This window comes from Phytophthora cinnamomi (genome assembly GCF_018691715.1).
Source record: "Phytophthora cinnamomi strain GKB4 chromosome Unknown Contig22, whole genome shotgun sequence".
NCBI classification, from domain to species: domain Eukaryota; phylum Oomycota; class Peronosporomycetes; order Peronosporales; family Peronosporaceae; genus Phytophthora; species Phytophthora cinnamomi.
The window spans coordinates 99393-115386 of NW_027150955.1; the positions used below are offsets into that span (position 1 = coordinate 99393).

Below are 15994 nucleotides of genomic sequence, written 5' to 3' on the forward strand. Positions count from 1 at the left end.
CTCCAGAAGACTTCGAGGTACATTTACTTCCTCGAAGTCAAGTCTCGACAGGCTTCGTAGTTGAACAAAGTTGTTCGACGCGCGTGAATCTACCAAAGCTCGAAGAGAGTCACTCGCTCTCTTCGAGTAAACCTTCAAGATGACTAGGTTCGGCCTGTGATCTTGTTTCTTGCAGTGAGAGCTGGTCTCACTGGGGGCTGCAGTCCTCAGTGTCGCGTGCCCGATGTCGGCACGCGCGACTGCATTACCAGTAGGGCGCCCCGCGCCTACTGGATGTTCGCGGTTTTTGTTGGTCCGCGGCGATGCCTAGCATCGCCACGACGGCCACCTCCAGGGGGCATGGGAGCTGTACACTCCCGTGCAAAGTGACCGATCCTTCCGCAACGGAAGCATCGCACGTTACCTCCCTGCTGCTGGTAACCCGCAGTTGTTGCGTTCGAGAGGTCAATTGGTCCGGCCTCGCTACCGGGCGCGGTTGCGGCCTCGGCACGTTCACATGCAGTTTAGCCTGCCGCAGGCTAAACTCTTCTTGCATGGCAAGAGTAATCGCAGCTTCGAGAGTACTCGGGTACTCTCGGAAGAGATAGGTCTTCACAGGCCCATCTCTAAGCCCCTTCATGAACGTGACGACCTTGGTCGCCTCGTCTATCGGGTTAGTCACGATATTTGATACCAAATATCGTGCGCGCTGCGCGTAAGCATGGACGTCATGCTTACCCTGTTGAAGGTCGAGGAACTCCGCCCTCGACCGGAACTCGTTTTGCGGGGGCTCAAACGCTTGTTTGAGCTCCTCTTTGAACACTTCGTACGTGCTGAAGCACGTAGGATCGGAGAGTCGGCGTCCATACGCCCAACCCCTAGCGCATCCGCCAAGGCAGGACATGGCGAACGCAACCTTTGACAACGGGTCGACGATGCGTCGAGCCGCTATGGCTGCGTCGAGCTCGACAAGCCATCGGAGGAGAGGCTCGCCCTCTCTTCCAACGTAATTGCTTACGCTCAACTGTAATGGTTGAGCACGCGGTGTCGTCCCTGACGACGTCGTCACTGAGGAAGCAGCGTCACGCTGCTCCTTCATGATGAACCCCAGAGCAACACCATGTTGCTCCGTCGGCGATAGCGTACGCAGCATTGTAGCTATCGCCGCTTCTCCAATGACAGTTGACAGTCGTTGGAGGGCTTCTCACTCTGGGTCAGACAGGTGGGGGCAGTCAGTGCGTGCAACATGCGTTGCAGGCGTGTTGGAGCTCTCCATGGGCACCTCCGTGCTCATGTGGTTCTCGGCTCCGCGTTCGCACACCGCGTACGAACGTCAAGCAGTCGGTCGTTGGACGGACTACAAAGTGCTACCAGGTGTAGTGGGTATAACTTGACTCACAACTTTAGCTTACGCGTTGCGCAACGTGTATGAGGAAGCGTAAGTACTTAGTACTTACTTAGGTTAATGATATTTGAATACACAGATATAAGTTAAGTAAGATAGGATTCCAACTGACTTAGATTAGGTAAAATGAGAACTGTATTGTTTGTAAACTGATCTTCCTCCTAAATCTGCTAAAAACTGTTTATCATCTATGAAAGGGTTGACAGCGGCTGGCTGTCAGAGCCCCGCTAATATGCATGACTCTGATTGGTAGAAAGATGCTGCTTTCTACCAATAGGATCTTTGGGTAGGTGTGGACCACTCATTGTGGTGGTCCGCTTCAATGTATCCATTGGTGTGTCTTACACCAAGGTGAGGAAGTATCCAAAACTTTTAACAAATAACCTATCTGTTAAATTCACAAGTGGCTTGCAGCCACTTGTACGTGTAACCCCGTTACAGATATTGTGTCGGACCGATCCCCACGCTTCACTGCGAACCTGTGGCAAGAAGTGTTTACACTTCTTGGGAGCCATCTTTCAATGTCGACTGCGGACAATCTGCAGACGGACGGCCATACCGAGCGCGTGAACCGCATGCTCGTCGACATTCTGAAGAGTTACGCTCACTCGTTCCAATACTGGAGCGAGTGTTTGTCGATGGCGGAATTCGCCATCAACAACTCGGTGCATGCCGCGACCGGGCATACACCGTTTTATATGGATGCCATGCGACATCCCCGTCTGCCGAGTTTACTCGGAGTGGTGGCTCCCACTTTAAGTGGGGGAGGATCTACGACTGCAACACAGCAGTCGCAAAAAGCCGCTGACACCTGCACAGTGTCAGCCGCGACAACAAGGAACAAGACAATCAGGTGTGCGCGGGGCGCAGACTTTGGCAGGAAGAACCAAGGGTCAGCGCCCTGCGCTGACCCCCAGAACAAGGAAAACGAGTCTGTGCAGAGCACAGACTCCACAAGAAACAAGGACCACGGGTCTGCGCAGGGCGCAGACACCGCGAAGAACCACGCAGAGGCCGGGCTTCTTGCGGAGAGCGAGCTGAACGAATTCAGCTGGGATGCGATTGACTTCATCAATAAAAGACAAGCCGTAATTCGGTTTGTCCAGGACACGATTGCAGCTTCTGTGGATAAACAGAAGCTGAACGCCGATAATATTGGCAGGGGCAACACAAATGAATTCAAAGTGGATTCATTGGTTTTGTTATCTACTCAAAACCTGCCTAAACATGCAGTTCGGATTTCGGAGCAAGTACGCTTGTTCCGCGCTTCATCGGGCCATTCACGGTGATGGCACGCCACGGCAACGCATACACGCTAGACATACCGTCGAGCATGCGGCTCCACCCGACATTTTATGTCGGGCGGTTAAAGCCATATCTCCAGCACGAGCCAAGTGGCTCGTCTGACCCGAAGAGACAGACTCGGCAGGGGAAACCCTCCTCTCCAGCGCGTAGTCGCGCTGGAGCAGTTAATACAGTCGGGCCTACAGCCCGACCGACACGTTCAAGGCGGTCTGGGAGACCGCCACAGCCGGGACACGATGGTACAGAGCGGCAACCGCCACGCTCTGAAGGTACTCCACAACCGTCACCTGGTCGTGGAGCAACACGAGATGAAGGTCAACACGGCGTTGACCATCGGGGCGTGTTTCCACCACCTCCGCCACCGCTGCGAGACGCACGCGGAGAAATTCGCTGGATCGCCCAGCGAATTGTTGATCATAGGAAAACAATCCGAGGTCCGGATTCGCTGGAGAGGTTTCCCTCTCCAACACGACACGTGGGAACCACGTAACGTCCTGATGGAAGACGTTCCGGACATGGTGAAGGAATACGAAACCCAACACGCACTACCAGCAAATGATAGTGTGAGCGCTGTAGTAATCTGCAACGCCTGACGACTCGCGTGCTAGATAATTAGCACGGAGACCATGAAACTTTCAGGTATACATATAGTATACCTGTTGTGGTCGCGGTTGCTAATACGCACCGCCTCCTGGACGGACAGTGCGCACGACGCACGGACACCAGCCTCCACCGCAACAGCGTGGAGTTGTTAATACTTGCCTCACTTCGAGAATGACTCGAAGTGCTTTGGCGCTTGCTTACCCGATCACGGTAAGCAACAGAAATTCGCTTAGAGATGTCGACGCACAGGCGCGGTCGACGTCGAAGAATCGTACACAGACACTGTGTTGTCTGTTCCCGTGGTAGTGGCGAACCTCGCCCTACCGCGCATGGTACTCAGCAACAGAGAGCTCACCCTCTGTTGCAATGGCAGTCTTCAGCTTGGTCGTACTCATTGCGGATGAGTACAGACATCCTCAACACAAACAATTGACAAGCAGTCAATATTAATTGACGTGTCGAGACCGACACATCTGAGCTTAACGGGGGGATGGTGTAACGGGGTTACACACACAAGTGACAACAGTCACTTGTGCACGACAACTGTCACTTGTGCACGACAACTGTCACTTGTGCACGACAACTGTCACTTGTGCACGACATTTGTCACTTATGGTTTAACAGATAAATATCTGTTAAAGGTTTTTAGATACTTCCTCACCTTGGTGTAAGGCACACCAATGGATACATTGAAGTGGGCCACCACACATTAGTGGTCCACACCTACCCAAAGATCCTATTGGTAGAAAGCAGCATCTTTCTACCAATTAGAGACGTGCATATTGACGGGGCTCTGACAGCCAGCCGCTGTCAACCCTTTCATAGATGATAAACAGTTTTTAGCAGATTTTAGAGGAAGATCAATTTACAAGCAATACAGTTCTCATTTTACCTAATCTAAGTCACTTGGAATCCTTTCTTACTCAACTTATATTTGTGTATTCAAATATCATTAACCTAAGTAATTACTAAGTACTTACGCTTCCTCATACACGTTGCGCAACGCGTAAGCTAAAGTTGTGAGTCAAGTTATACCCACTACATTGACTGACCTCCAATACCAAAGCGCACCATTTGTGCCAATTGCTGGTACTTGTCATTCTGGGGCAAACTATTCAGCAAAGCGTCAACCATGTCGACGTCGTGAACGGGATACTTCAGCACCGTGAGCTGATCCCTAATATCCATTATCTTACCGATATGCAACATCATATCTTCGCCTTTGCCTGCACGGGTGTGCCATAGCTTGTGCAGAAGCTGCCGCTGCTTGTGCACAGCCAGCACTTGGTTACTGGGAGCCTCGTAATATTCCAGCAACTCCTTCCACATATCTGTACCCGCCTTCTTCTTCATCACCCTTTGCGCCAAGGCCGGCGACACAGAGCCCAGCACCAATCGTTTGATCTGTGCTTGCTTCTGCTTCTACTCCAGGCGCGCCTTGTCGTCAGCATCCTCCTTCAGAGCCTTCTCCCAGGAGGCAATCAATTCGAGGTCCTTCTCCTCAAAACAGCTAACCATCAGCGCCTTATAGTATTCCCAGTTTTCTCTATTCCAGTTGATAGGAACGCCTTTCGAGCTTAGCTCGATGTTCCCACTGTTTCCACTCATGCATAGCTCCTTGTTAGCACACGTAGCAAGTCTAACACAGTAAGTTTGGGCTCATAACCCTGTTGAAATGTGAGATCAAGCTAGTGAGCGTTCAAGCTCAGCACGAGACAGCAGTAACAACCGGAATCACGGCACTAAACGACACTTATTATATACTGGGCAGAATCGAGACTGAGGCTCAGTCTCGATCTCTCTTGCCTATCCTACTTACAGATACTGCTGGCAGCGACTCTCTGCAGCCTTCTGTAGCCTTCTGTTGCCTTCTGTAGCCTTCTGTAGCCACATGATTTTTCGGTGCCAAAGGCCACGATTCCCAACACAAGATCCCATAGCGCTGACCAGCCCGTCGATGCACCAGCGTCACCCATATTTCAATAGGGCGGGAGGTGCTGCGCCAGAACATGCAAGCACTAGATGAACAGGACCCGGAGCCTACCATTTTCCCGCGCACAAATACCTCTATAATAACATTTTTGTTTCGTATAAAACAGACATGGGTTATAGGCATACCTTCGTGTCGGAAGTGACCGTGGTGACTGTAGTACAGGTTTCCCCGCTGAATCTGCAAAGGTGGGACCAAAAAAAACTGCGAGGTTACAATATCTGCACAGGCTGCGCATAGACGCTAATGTACCGCTTTTTAATAGACCTCGAGGTCAGAAGCTGCCTACCCTGCACGGCAGGGCCTAGTTGCCCAAGCACAACCTTTGTTCCCTTTTCCGCCTGCTACTGATCGAGAGCACCGTGACGGTGACACGAGCTCAGCTACTCCATTTATTCCACTACGGCTAGCATAATACGAAAGATTCCGAGTTGGACAATCGGATTCTGATTAAATGGGCAGATCGTGATTTTCGTGCAGTGAAAGTGACGGTAAAACTTAGTACGCGGTACTCTGATCGCAGGAAACATCACTATCTACGACTGCCAGAGCGGGCTAAAGAAAGCGAGGATCGGGAGCTGGGAGTGGAGCGAGCCATGATGATCGGTGGCGAGATGGGATTTTGAAGAATGACATGCAGCGACTGAGTGAAAAGCAGAGAGAATTCGCGCGATTCGTGCACGCACGAAGGAGACGACCAAGTGAACGACTGATCATATATTCTCAGCTCTTTCAATATCGATCCCTTGGTCAGCTCTCGGCCGAGAGATGAATACCCTAAAATGTCGCACCTTCGTTTTCCCTGATTGCACAGCTCACCGCGTAGTTGTCAAATTCTGATTTGGAGGTCTAATGAAGAATGTTACGGGCTAGATACGAAGAGAGCCATTTCCCGCAATGATCTCACTAATTCAGTACATCTCACCAAACAGCTGTGGCAAATCTTGTGCACTTGCAGATCCCGCACACTCACTTATCTAGGAAAAACGTAGGAATTCTCGCGGGCAACAAAGTCTCTCTTATTATTGGTGGAGATACACTGAATTTTGTCCAATTATGGGAGGCTCTGCGAGCGCCTAGAAGGCGGAGCGTAGTTCCGAGGGATATCCCGGATACTCTGCGCTTGCGAGTCGAAGCTAGGAGAGGCAAGTCCTCCATTCCTACCCTAAATATTTTTTATGCCTGCTTTTGAGTAATGTCTAGTCGAGTTTCGTAGCCGAAGAAAATAATGTAGGCATTCCCTTCTCGTAAGCTGCAGGAAGAGGTATTTCTCGACGTCGATAGAGATCCTTTATTGCGCTGCGATCCCCACTTAGCGTCCCCACACTGACACTTTTGCGATTCTCCTACAGGAACGCCTCAAAATCACTCGGCGTAAAGTATGTGAGGTCGAGCTGACTAGGGCTTGTAAAATACATCGGTGCCTCGTCACCTTCAGTTGATCGAATCCGTCGAGATATAAGCGCCAAGCTACCTCGATACGCGCGCTGTGTTTTGGAAGACACGCATGCATCCCTTACATCTTGCACAGTGACTTCTCTTGTTTCACTCCCATTTTTTGCAGCAGCCCAAGGCGACGGTGAGCTGGCCGATTGAGGGGGAGGGGGACGCCACCAAGCTAGTGGCTGAAGGGAACACGTCACCGTTGCGCGTCGAAGGTGCTGAAGATGGACTGCTCGACGGTGGGGTACGAGGCGAGACAGACTCAATGGAGACCGGGGCCATGATGACGTTCGAGGCCAAGCTGGGCTCGGTGGCGTTCGAGGTCGAGCTGGACTCGGTGGCGTTCTCGAGGTCGCGCTGGACTCGGTGGTGCTCGAGGCACTCGAGGCCAAGTTGGGCTCAGTGGTGGGCGGAGCCGAGCAGCGCTTAGAGGTAGACAGCGGCTAGCTAGGTGTGCTCGAAGACAGGTTCTCCTTAACTTGCTTGGTCGCACTGCGGGTCTTCATGATGCGATAGGGATCGACTTGACGGCGTGAATTGTTTTCTACCAATCCTAGCGCGTCGGATGTGTCGCCTACGAAACACGTGCCATTCGTTCGCCTTTGTGAGTGTATACAATTTTCTATATGTTCATTTGTGCTATCACTCACATTTTTGTCGATTTGTCCGCGATATTTCCTACGATTACATACAAAGTGCCAAGTACGGCCTACGTTTCACCGACAATCTGTGTTCGCGGTAGATATAATAGCTGATGGTTCAGCAGGGAAAGCTGTATGACTATTTTCGGCTCTTTACCTCCTAAAACTTTCAATGGAGACGGTAAATCGCAGGGGGTGGCTAACCCGCACCAATTGAATCCTATTACTTGACGACGACTGGCTAAGCTGACATTGCGTGTGCTAGTTGTGGTTAGCGCTTCAATACACCGATCATGATCTTCATCCAGTGAAAACACCCCACAGTTTACAGTTTGGCACGGAATCTGGTGGATTGCTGAGCGAGCGCAGAACGAGCACATGCTGACGTCTTACGCAGCCATTAGCATCGTGCAGAGGGAGGAGTCCCTATAGAGGGCCCCGTCAATCGTCATAAATAGCATGTGCCCACATTCAAGTCGTCATTTCGCAAGCACACTTAATCCGCGGTCGAAATAACGGCATCCGAGGCACGCACTAAGCACCAAAGTGAGAGCTTGCAGGTGAACTGCCAATTAGAAAATAATGCTCAGAAGGAAAAGCGGAGCCCCCCTCGTTGTGCCGTTCGTAGCTGCCTTGAACGTCGGATTGCAAGCCGCCTTCAGGTTTCCGGTCGGCCGCGTGCCCGCAACAACTGCAGCCAGTCGTGCGCGAGGTAGTCCTGTCCTCTACAAAGTGTCCTTCGACCTGTTTCGTTGGTTGGAAGCACGCTGACGACTAGCGCAGCGTGATGAGCGTGACTAACGTTGCACTCTCGGTAGCTGAGCGCATACGCACGTCAAGATGTTTGCACGACGATGGGCCATCGTGGTCGTCGATGGCCACGCTGTATGACCCAGATGGAGCCGCGGATACTTTCGCCCGGACTGGTGCTCGGTTGCTGTTCGTATCACTGACTTTCATTCATCCACCAGCTCGCAGGTCGGGAGACGCCTTGAGCTCACTTGCCGATTTAATCGGGCCCCGGAACCTCAGCACGATGGTGATGAACGTCGAGCCGAACAACAAAAGCAACACACCGGTATCGTCCATCAAAGCGGACTTTGCCATGTTGGAGACCAGCACCGTGCTGAGCACGCCCATAGAGTGCACGCAAGCCCACCGACACGTCGCGCACGAGGATCAGCAATTGCCTGCAGCTTTACCCACGCCCAAGATTATTGTCCCCGATGCACGCTTTCCGCTATCTTATAGCGAGATGCCAGCAAAAAGAAGTTCTTTCGTCGCAATGCTAGGCGGATCTAGAGGAAGAGGGCCGTTGCAAAGACCACTTGGTAATTCCCGTCGTGGACATTCTCGGGCCCGAGGTGGCGTCGGCAACACTCACACAAGCTTCTTGCCCAGCAGTTCCGCCGTGAACATAGGTTTTCACCCGTCCATCTCAACCACATCGATGACGTCCCGACCAAGTCGCCAGCTAAACAAAGCGAGCCTGTACGAGCTGAAGGAGCATCTCTGGAAGGCCTCGATGTCCAGCAATGCTGACTTCAACACAAGCTTCGATAGCTACCAAGTGCGACCGCTATCATTCAATACTTCTCAAATAACTATCAAGCATTGCGGGGCCGAGTATAATGAACCGCCCAGATCTTCACTGGTGTATATGCCTCTGCCTCGGGAATCGGTTGCCATGATGGTTGACGCGGTTCGAGTATCCGCGCTCGAAGACGACGAGAAGTGTCGGTTCCTGTTTGAAATGTTCGATGTGGAGCATCGGGGTGTGCTATCGAAAGTGGGCGTGAGAGCGTTCATCGAAGCCACTTTTGCCGCCAACGGTGTCGAGTTTCTCGGGGCCTTTGACTACGACGCTGTTATCGATAAAGTATTCGATCGCTGCCGCCAGCACGATAAAATGACCTACAGCGAGTTCAAAAGTGCGTTCGGAGCCGTGGTTATTGAAGTCGATGACGACAAGAGCAAAACGGCGCTCGAACGACTGAGTATGATGGCGACGGAGACGCAGCGCCCGAAGGAGATCGTGCACAACAACGAGCAGGGTGGACGCTGGTACCGCATCAAGAAGTTCTGCCGCAGATACAATGCCGAGATTTTCTGGTTGGCGCTCTACTTCCTGCTGATGGTCGCAGTGTTCATCGCGAAGGCCTCGCGGTTCGCCTACGACCCTGCAGTCGGGAACTGTCCACGCATCGCCAAGGGCTTCGCCGAGATCTGCCTCGTGAACACGATGTTCGTGCTGCTGCCCATGTGTCGGAACTTCGTGACAGGCCTTCGCACGCTCCCGGTCGTCGTCAACCACCTACCGATCGACAACCACATCGAGTTCCACAAGATATGCGGTGTCGTTTTGCTCATCGCCTCGCTCGGACACACGGTGGCTTGGCTGGCCATCGTGATTTACGTTCGAACAGTGCCTCTCACAGTGTGGGAGGAGTCTCGCTATCACCACCTCATGTTCGTGCGCGACGAGAACCTACTTCTCTTTGCGCTCCGAGTGCCGATCTGGACGGGCGTGGCCATGCTCATTTGCGCCGCCATTGCTGCTCCGTTGTGCCTCGAAAAGGTTCGTCGCGGCAAGTTTAACCTGTTTTGGGTTTCGCACATGCTCTTCGTCCCGTTCCTCGTCTTGATGGCGTTCCACGGCTTCGCTCGCTGGGTGGCTGCTCCTCAAGCGCACTACTGGGTGCTGCCTCCGATCATCATTTACCTCATCGAGAAGCGCTATCGGATGACTCAAGTGTTCGGGGGACAGACCAAGATCGCTCAGGTGCAGCTTTCGAAGGAGGCGGTGGCGATCTTCATGAAGAAACCCAAGTCCTTCAGTAAGCGACAGCGTTTCTTGCCGGGCATGTACGTCTTCGTCAATGTACCGGCAATCTCCAAATTCGAGTGGCATCCGTTCACGATTTCGTCGGCGCCAGAAGACAAATTCATCAGTCTCCATATTCAAAAATCGGGGGATTGGACTCGGGCACTCTACGACAAGCTGCAGCAACTGCACAAGGAGTATGAGATATCGCAAGCTGAGGACCAAGGCTGCCCTGTTTCGTCTCCGTACCCGACAATCTTTCTTGATGGGCCCATCGGCGCGCCTGCACAAGACTACTCTCGCTATCGCGAAGTCGTCTTGGTTGGCGCGGGCATTGGCGTGACCCCGTTCGCGTCAATCCTCAGAAGCATCATGCACCAGTGGGAAAGCTACCGATGCCCTCAGTGCGGCCACGTCCGGTTCCCGCCGAGCTTCCAGCTGCGCAAGATCTACTTCTACTGGGTCACTCGCGAGCAGAAGTCGCTCACGTGGTTCACGAACACCATGAACCAACTGAGTGAAATGGACACCGACAACCGCCTCGAAATCCACAACTTTTTCTCGTCCGTGAAGAGCGAGGCGGTGATCGCCCCCTTACAAGCTTTGCAGAATTTCATCCACGACACCGAGGGCCAGGATATTATCTCCGGGCTGCATACGAAGCAGCGGACACACTTTGGTCGACCGGACTGGAGCGCGGAACTCACTCAGGTGGCGCTCAATCATCGTCAGCTGGAGCCGCTCGAGGATGGAGATGGCGAGCGCGAGGAAATTGGCGTGTTCTTCTGCGGTCCCAAGCCGCTGGGCAACATCATCGATGAGCAGTGCACAATTTTGAATCAGACGAAGGTGAGGCGTACACGAGATGTGGAGTTCGTCTTCCATAGCGAAAACTTCTAGGTAGTATCCCACGCTCGCTCAAACTTCGATGTAGTGGCATGTGTTGAAGAAAGATTATACGTGTGAATCGAACTACACAGTAGCACGTAGCAAGCGCTCTACATCTCCGGCAGAATTTTGGATAAGTGGGTCTGTTTAGAATTTTTATGTTAAACAGTTTGTGAACCACTCTGTACAATTACTAGGCGTATACTATAATATTTACAAAATAAACTGACCGGGTCCACTGGGTACCCGGCGGCCACGGGCATTCGTTTCTGTTGAAAGCGATGTGATGCCAGCGAGAGATCGATATTTTATGTTGACGAAAAGTTACAGAACGGTAAAAGTGACCAACGTAAAGCTGGAGAGACCCCTACTGTTGTTTCCACCTTATCGTATCCAATACGTTTACTGTAAACAAGGAAACGTTATAGTAGTATTATATTAATGCTAGTGCTGTGTTTGCGACATTGCTTTGAGCTATGTAAACAGGCTTTGGTGAGAGTGTAATATCTGGTAACCGCACATCAACCTCACTCTTCAATTCGCAAACTTTCCCTCAAGTGTCCGCAATCTTATGATCCATGCGTCTGTCTTGCATTGTGGTGTCATCCTCTTCGTCAGCACCAATGTCGCCATGGTAGCTACTGAATCGGGACAACGCGCTTGGTCGGGAGGTTTGTGAAGACTAGTAATGCGCTTGGCGCAGAACAAGGGGTCCGTTTTTCAAATAGCGCTGAGTTCAGCAAGAGTTTCTATGCCCCCCCTCTAAAAAAATAAGGGGCAAAGAAGATCGACGAGTCAACCACAGAATGGCAGCACAAGTACTGGCGAAGACGAAGAAGGCACCTGGGGATGTCACCAAAATTCGCGGAATCGTCAAAGCCGTCGATCCTGCCTTTCACCCGACCTTCCCGTTGTGCTGAAGTTCCAGCGATATTTCACTCAACAAAAAGAAGGAAATTAAAGCGGAAGACAATTTGGCAAGCTGATAGGACTCCAAACAAGTCTGTTTATCACGTTAGTCATCCTAACACCTATGCATGTATTTTGATTTGAAGAATGGTGATAGTGTTTTCGAGGAGGTATGTTCCGAACTGACATTTACTGCACATTATTCGAAGCATTGTTTAAGAGCTGTAGGTTGAAGAAAGCTGTAGGCAATCGCAAGCTTTGTCTTCTTTTTTTTCCACCACACCGGTCAAGTTCAGATTGCCTCTAACACCAAAGGCACCACCTCGCACTTGTCCGCCTCGACATTCACACCTAGTGTAACAGCACACACGGCTTGGATGAAACCGAAGTGCGTTACTACAGCGACGTGGTGCTCTGGGATCGTGTTGAATAGCTCTTGCAGAAACTGTTTCGCACGCGTCTGGATTTCTTCGTCGGATTCACGATGCTCGGTTGTCCACAACACATCCTCCTCGTCCTGGATGAGCGAGAAATCCACGCCCGGGAACTTGCGTTTCAATTCCGTCAGCGAACGACGATTGTTGCATGTATCCATCCCAAGGTGCTCACGACAGCCCTCCATGCATACGAACGGCGCATTGGGAATTTGACCCTCTCCGAAGAAATTTTGAGCTGTCTGAATTGCCCGTGAGATTGGCGAGACAATGATACGCTCGATAGGCGGCATCCCTCGCTCCAGCTCCGCGTTGATGGTGGGTGGTCCCTTGCTCTTCGCGTCCTCGATGCCGAATGGTGTCAGTTCTGCATCTCTGTAGACGTCGCTGAATACAAGCTCCTTTTGCCAGCGTTCCGCCCCAAAGTTCTTGATCGCTTCATTGTGGAGGCCCTCACCATGGCGTACGAAAAACACGACCTTGAGATCTCTGCTGCCATGGTTACTCTCTTTCTCGAACTTCCGCTGGAACTCCGACCACGACGATGGGGTCAGCTTGAATTGCTTAAACATCGACATCGACAACTCCTCGGTGTGAGGCTTCATGGTGAAAAAGCCGTCAACTGCTGTGATAGCATTGGCGACGCTGTCACTGCTCATCGATTCGGCCATGATGCTTGCAGACGCTTGGTTTGGTGCGGCTTTTTGAACTATGCGCGTCGGACCGACGCCGACGATCGGTGGCAGCGCGTGGAAGTGAACAAGTGAACTGGCTGGATGGGATCCAATAAGGTGTTGCCACGCAGTGTTGATCGAGCACGAGCCATGTCATACTTGATGAGTGGTGGCACCACGCATCATGTATGACACCTCAACTCGCGGCAGCATGCTTGTATTAGCTTCGCCTGCACGGTAATCCTGTTGAGGCCACTACAACTACTAGCTTATCCCAGTGGCATCAAGTGCAGTGTAGTTATCGTCGGCGGTCATGGTCACGACGGTCTCGGCGATCGTAGCCGCGATGACGGCTGTGGCGACTGCTGTCCCGAGATCGGTCTCTACGATCACGTTCTCCAGTTTTTCTTGACTCGCCCCGTGATCGCTGGTCTTTTTCGTTGCGCGAGTCGATGGTTAGATAGTCCTGCAGAAGAACAAATGAGAGAGGGCCGATGTTAAATAGATACTCAACCTCGTTACAGAGCAAGCAAACTTCTTACGTCAGCTGAAAGCTCGTTGCCAGCGCGAAACTGATCCTGTATCACGAAAGGCAAGATAAGCAGACACGCCCAAATCGTTAGCCTTGTGGTACCGAGAGACACGAGTTACACGGGAGACTTACATCGATGTGCTTCTTGAATTTCAACTTGGCTGTCATCCACGACTTGTCGTCGTTCGTATCGTCACCATCGTCGTCACCGTCTTCCAGAATCTGACCATGATAGCTTTCTGCCTCTGCATCCTCTTGCTGGCTGCCATTGGATTCTTTAGCCTTTGATGGCTCACGCTGGTTGACGTTCACATCGATTAGTGCCGCTTGGAACTTCTTCAGCTTTGAGAGAGTATCTTGTTCTCGTGCAGAACGGTTGCTGGTCTTCTTCCGTTGCAGATACTTCTGTCGCTGTTGTTGCAACGGGGTCAGCATGTCTTGGAAGGCACGGTCTTTCTCCTGCTTCTTCGCTTCTTCGCCCATTAGCAGGGGCACAGCTTTCTTTGCCTTCCGCAGCTCCTCCCGCAGCTTCACGTACTCCTCCCTGTCTTTCTTCTTCTCTTGTGATTCTGTGTCGAGCCTACCGACGATTGTCGAGTCAGATCTCTTGGCAGAACCTTCGACCTTCTCGCCCGACAGTTTTTCATTCCCCTGTAGGTGCTTACTCACCGCTGAAGCAGCTGCAACTGCAGCCTTCAAACTTGCCCGCGAGCGTTCTTTCTTCTCTTCGCTGGCAGCCTCGTCGCTCGTGTCCGCGACTCTCTGAAGCACTTCAGCATCCACCTCAGACTTCAGTTTGCGATCGTCCAGCAGATCGTGGCTACTCATTATCTTCTTCGCCTTTTTCTTTTTGGACTTCGTAGCTCCTCCATCAACCTCGTCCTGGAAAGCCTCCTCTTCATCTCCAAACGAAAGGAGTTTCAAGTCTTTCGTCGCCTTTCTCTCGCGTTTTTTCTTCTTCTGGGAGTCTTCTGTCGTCGATGCCTCCTTGCATTTCACAGCTCTATGGGCCCCACGAAGAATACACAAAAGCAAAGTCACGCATTAGTACCCGAACAACAACAACCACACACCACCGCTGGTACCAACTTACCGCGGCACAATATCCTCGAACGGGTTCCAGAGCACCTCTGCGCTCAGCAGCTTGGGTGGATTCGTGGGTCGGTCGTTCGCGTCCGTTTCCAAATCCCCAACACTCAGCAGATTGAAAATCGTGTTGCCAGTCACCTAAAACACACAAAAAAACAATTAAGAAAAAAGTTCTAACAACTCACTCACTTCCCTCCACTTCACCTCTCAGTCTATTCCTCACCTTGCCGAAGATGGTGTGCTTCTTGTCCAGGAAGTCACAGGCGTCCAGCGTGAAGAAAAACTGCGAGTGGTTGGAGTTGGGCTTGTTCTCGTTGGCCATGGCCAGCAGCCCGCGGTGGTTGAAGCGCAGGCGCGAGTGGAACTCGTCGATGAACGGAGCCCCGTAGATGCTCTCGCCTCCGCTGCCCGTGCCCGTGGGGTCCCCTCCCTGCACCATGAAGCCGGCGATGATGCGGTGGAAAATCGTCTGGTCATAGTACTGTCATGTGCGACATATCATATTCGCATTAATATATAAGATGCACAACAGCTTTTGTTACAACATACATATGACAATTTTACATTTTGTCTAACGTACCCCCTCCAGGCAGAGCTGCACGAAGCTGCGCACGGCCTTGGGCGCCTGCTGCGGCCACAGCTCCACGTCCAGGTCCCCGAAGCTCGTGTGCAGCAGCACCTTGCCCTCCGTATTGGGCTCGGTGATGTAGATGCTCGACATGGCCGGCGCTGGACGCTGGACGTCAGAATGCGGGAAATTTGAGACTGTTTTAGAATCTGAGACTATTTTAGAAATTAAAAATGCGACAAAAGTCCTGGATATTACTAAGACGGAATAAAGCACTTCAATAAGACCAATATTGTATTTAACTTGCAACTTGCATATGTGTGTATCTCGTGCAACTAACTCGTCAGCTAACACGCCTCTAACAGTTAGTCAGTGTCTAGCAAAATTAACAGCAAAACGCCCCACACTATCTAAAAGATCGCCAGCTCTTGATGAGGAAACTTGTGGATATCTACTCTAGCTCTTGATGAGGAAACTTGTGGATATCTACATCAGCCCTGATGCCTGCATATACGTGCTGGTGAATCTGAAAAGGTTAAAACCTTGTAAATTGATATTTTGTTGTGCACCATCTTCCAGTGTAAACCGCTTGTTCATCGGAATTCGGACGAATGAATCGTCGACGACTAGTGTGGGGTGCTTTGTTATCAGCAAAATTTACTTACATAATAACTAACTGTAAGTGGTATGTTTGCTAACTGTAAGTGGGA

At 51.5% G+C, this 15994-nt stretch overlaps 3 protein-coding genes across 3 annotated transcripts; 1 reads left to right on the forward strand and 2 right to left on the reverse strand.

Moving 5' to 3' along the window:
• Window positions 1–9053: 9053 nt before the first annotated feature.
• On the forward strand, window positions 9054–11090 carry IUM83_11991 (Respiratory burst oxidase; the record flags this gene model as incomplete). Its single annotated transcript, XM_067936586.1, has 1 exon — window positions 9054–11090. The coding sequence occupies one exon, from the start codon at window positions 9054–9056 to the stop codon at window positions 11088–11090; it is 2037 nt and encodes a 678-aa protein (XP_067795065.1).
• Window positions 11091–12279: 1189 nt separating this feature from the next.
• IUM83_11992 (phosphomutase PMU1) lies at window positions 12280–13092 on the reverse strand (the record flags this gene model as incomplete). Its single annotated transcript, XM_067936587.1, has 1 exon — window positions 12280–13092. One exon carries the CDS (start codon window positions 13090–13092, stop codon window positions 12280–12282), a length of 813 nt encoding a protein of 270 aa, XP_067795062.1.
• A 301-nt stretch (window positions 13093–13393) lies between these two features.
• Window positions 13394–15437, reverse strand: IUM83_11993 (peptidylprolyl isomerase; the record flags this gene model as incomplete). Its single annotated transcript, XM_067936588.1, has 6 exons — window positions 13394–13561; window positions 13638–13673; window positions 13760–14630; window positions 14721–14854; window positions 14940–15197; window positions 15297–15437. The coding sequence occupies 6 exons, from the start codon at window positions 15435–15437 to the stop codon at window positions 13394–13396; spliced, it is 1608 nt and encodes a 535-aa protein (XP_067795063.1).
• Window positions 15438–15994: the final 557 nt, after the last annotated feature.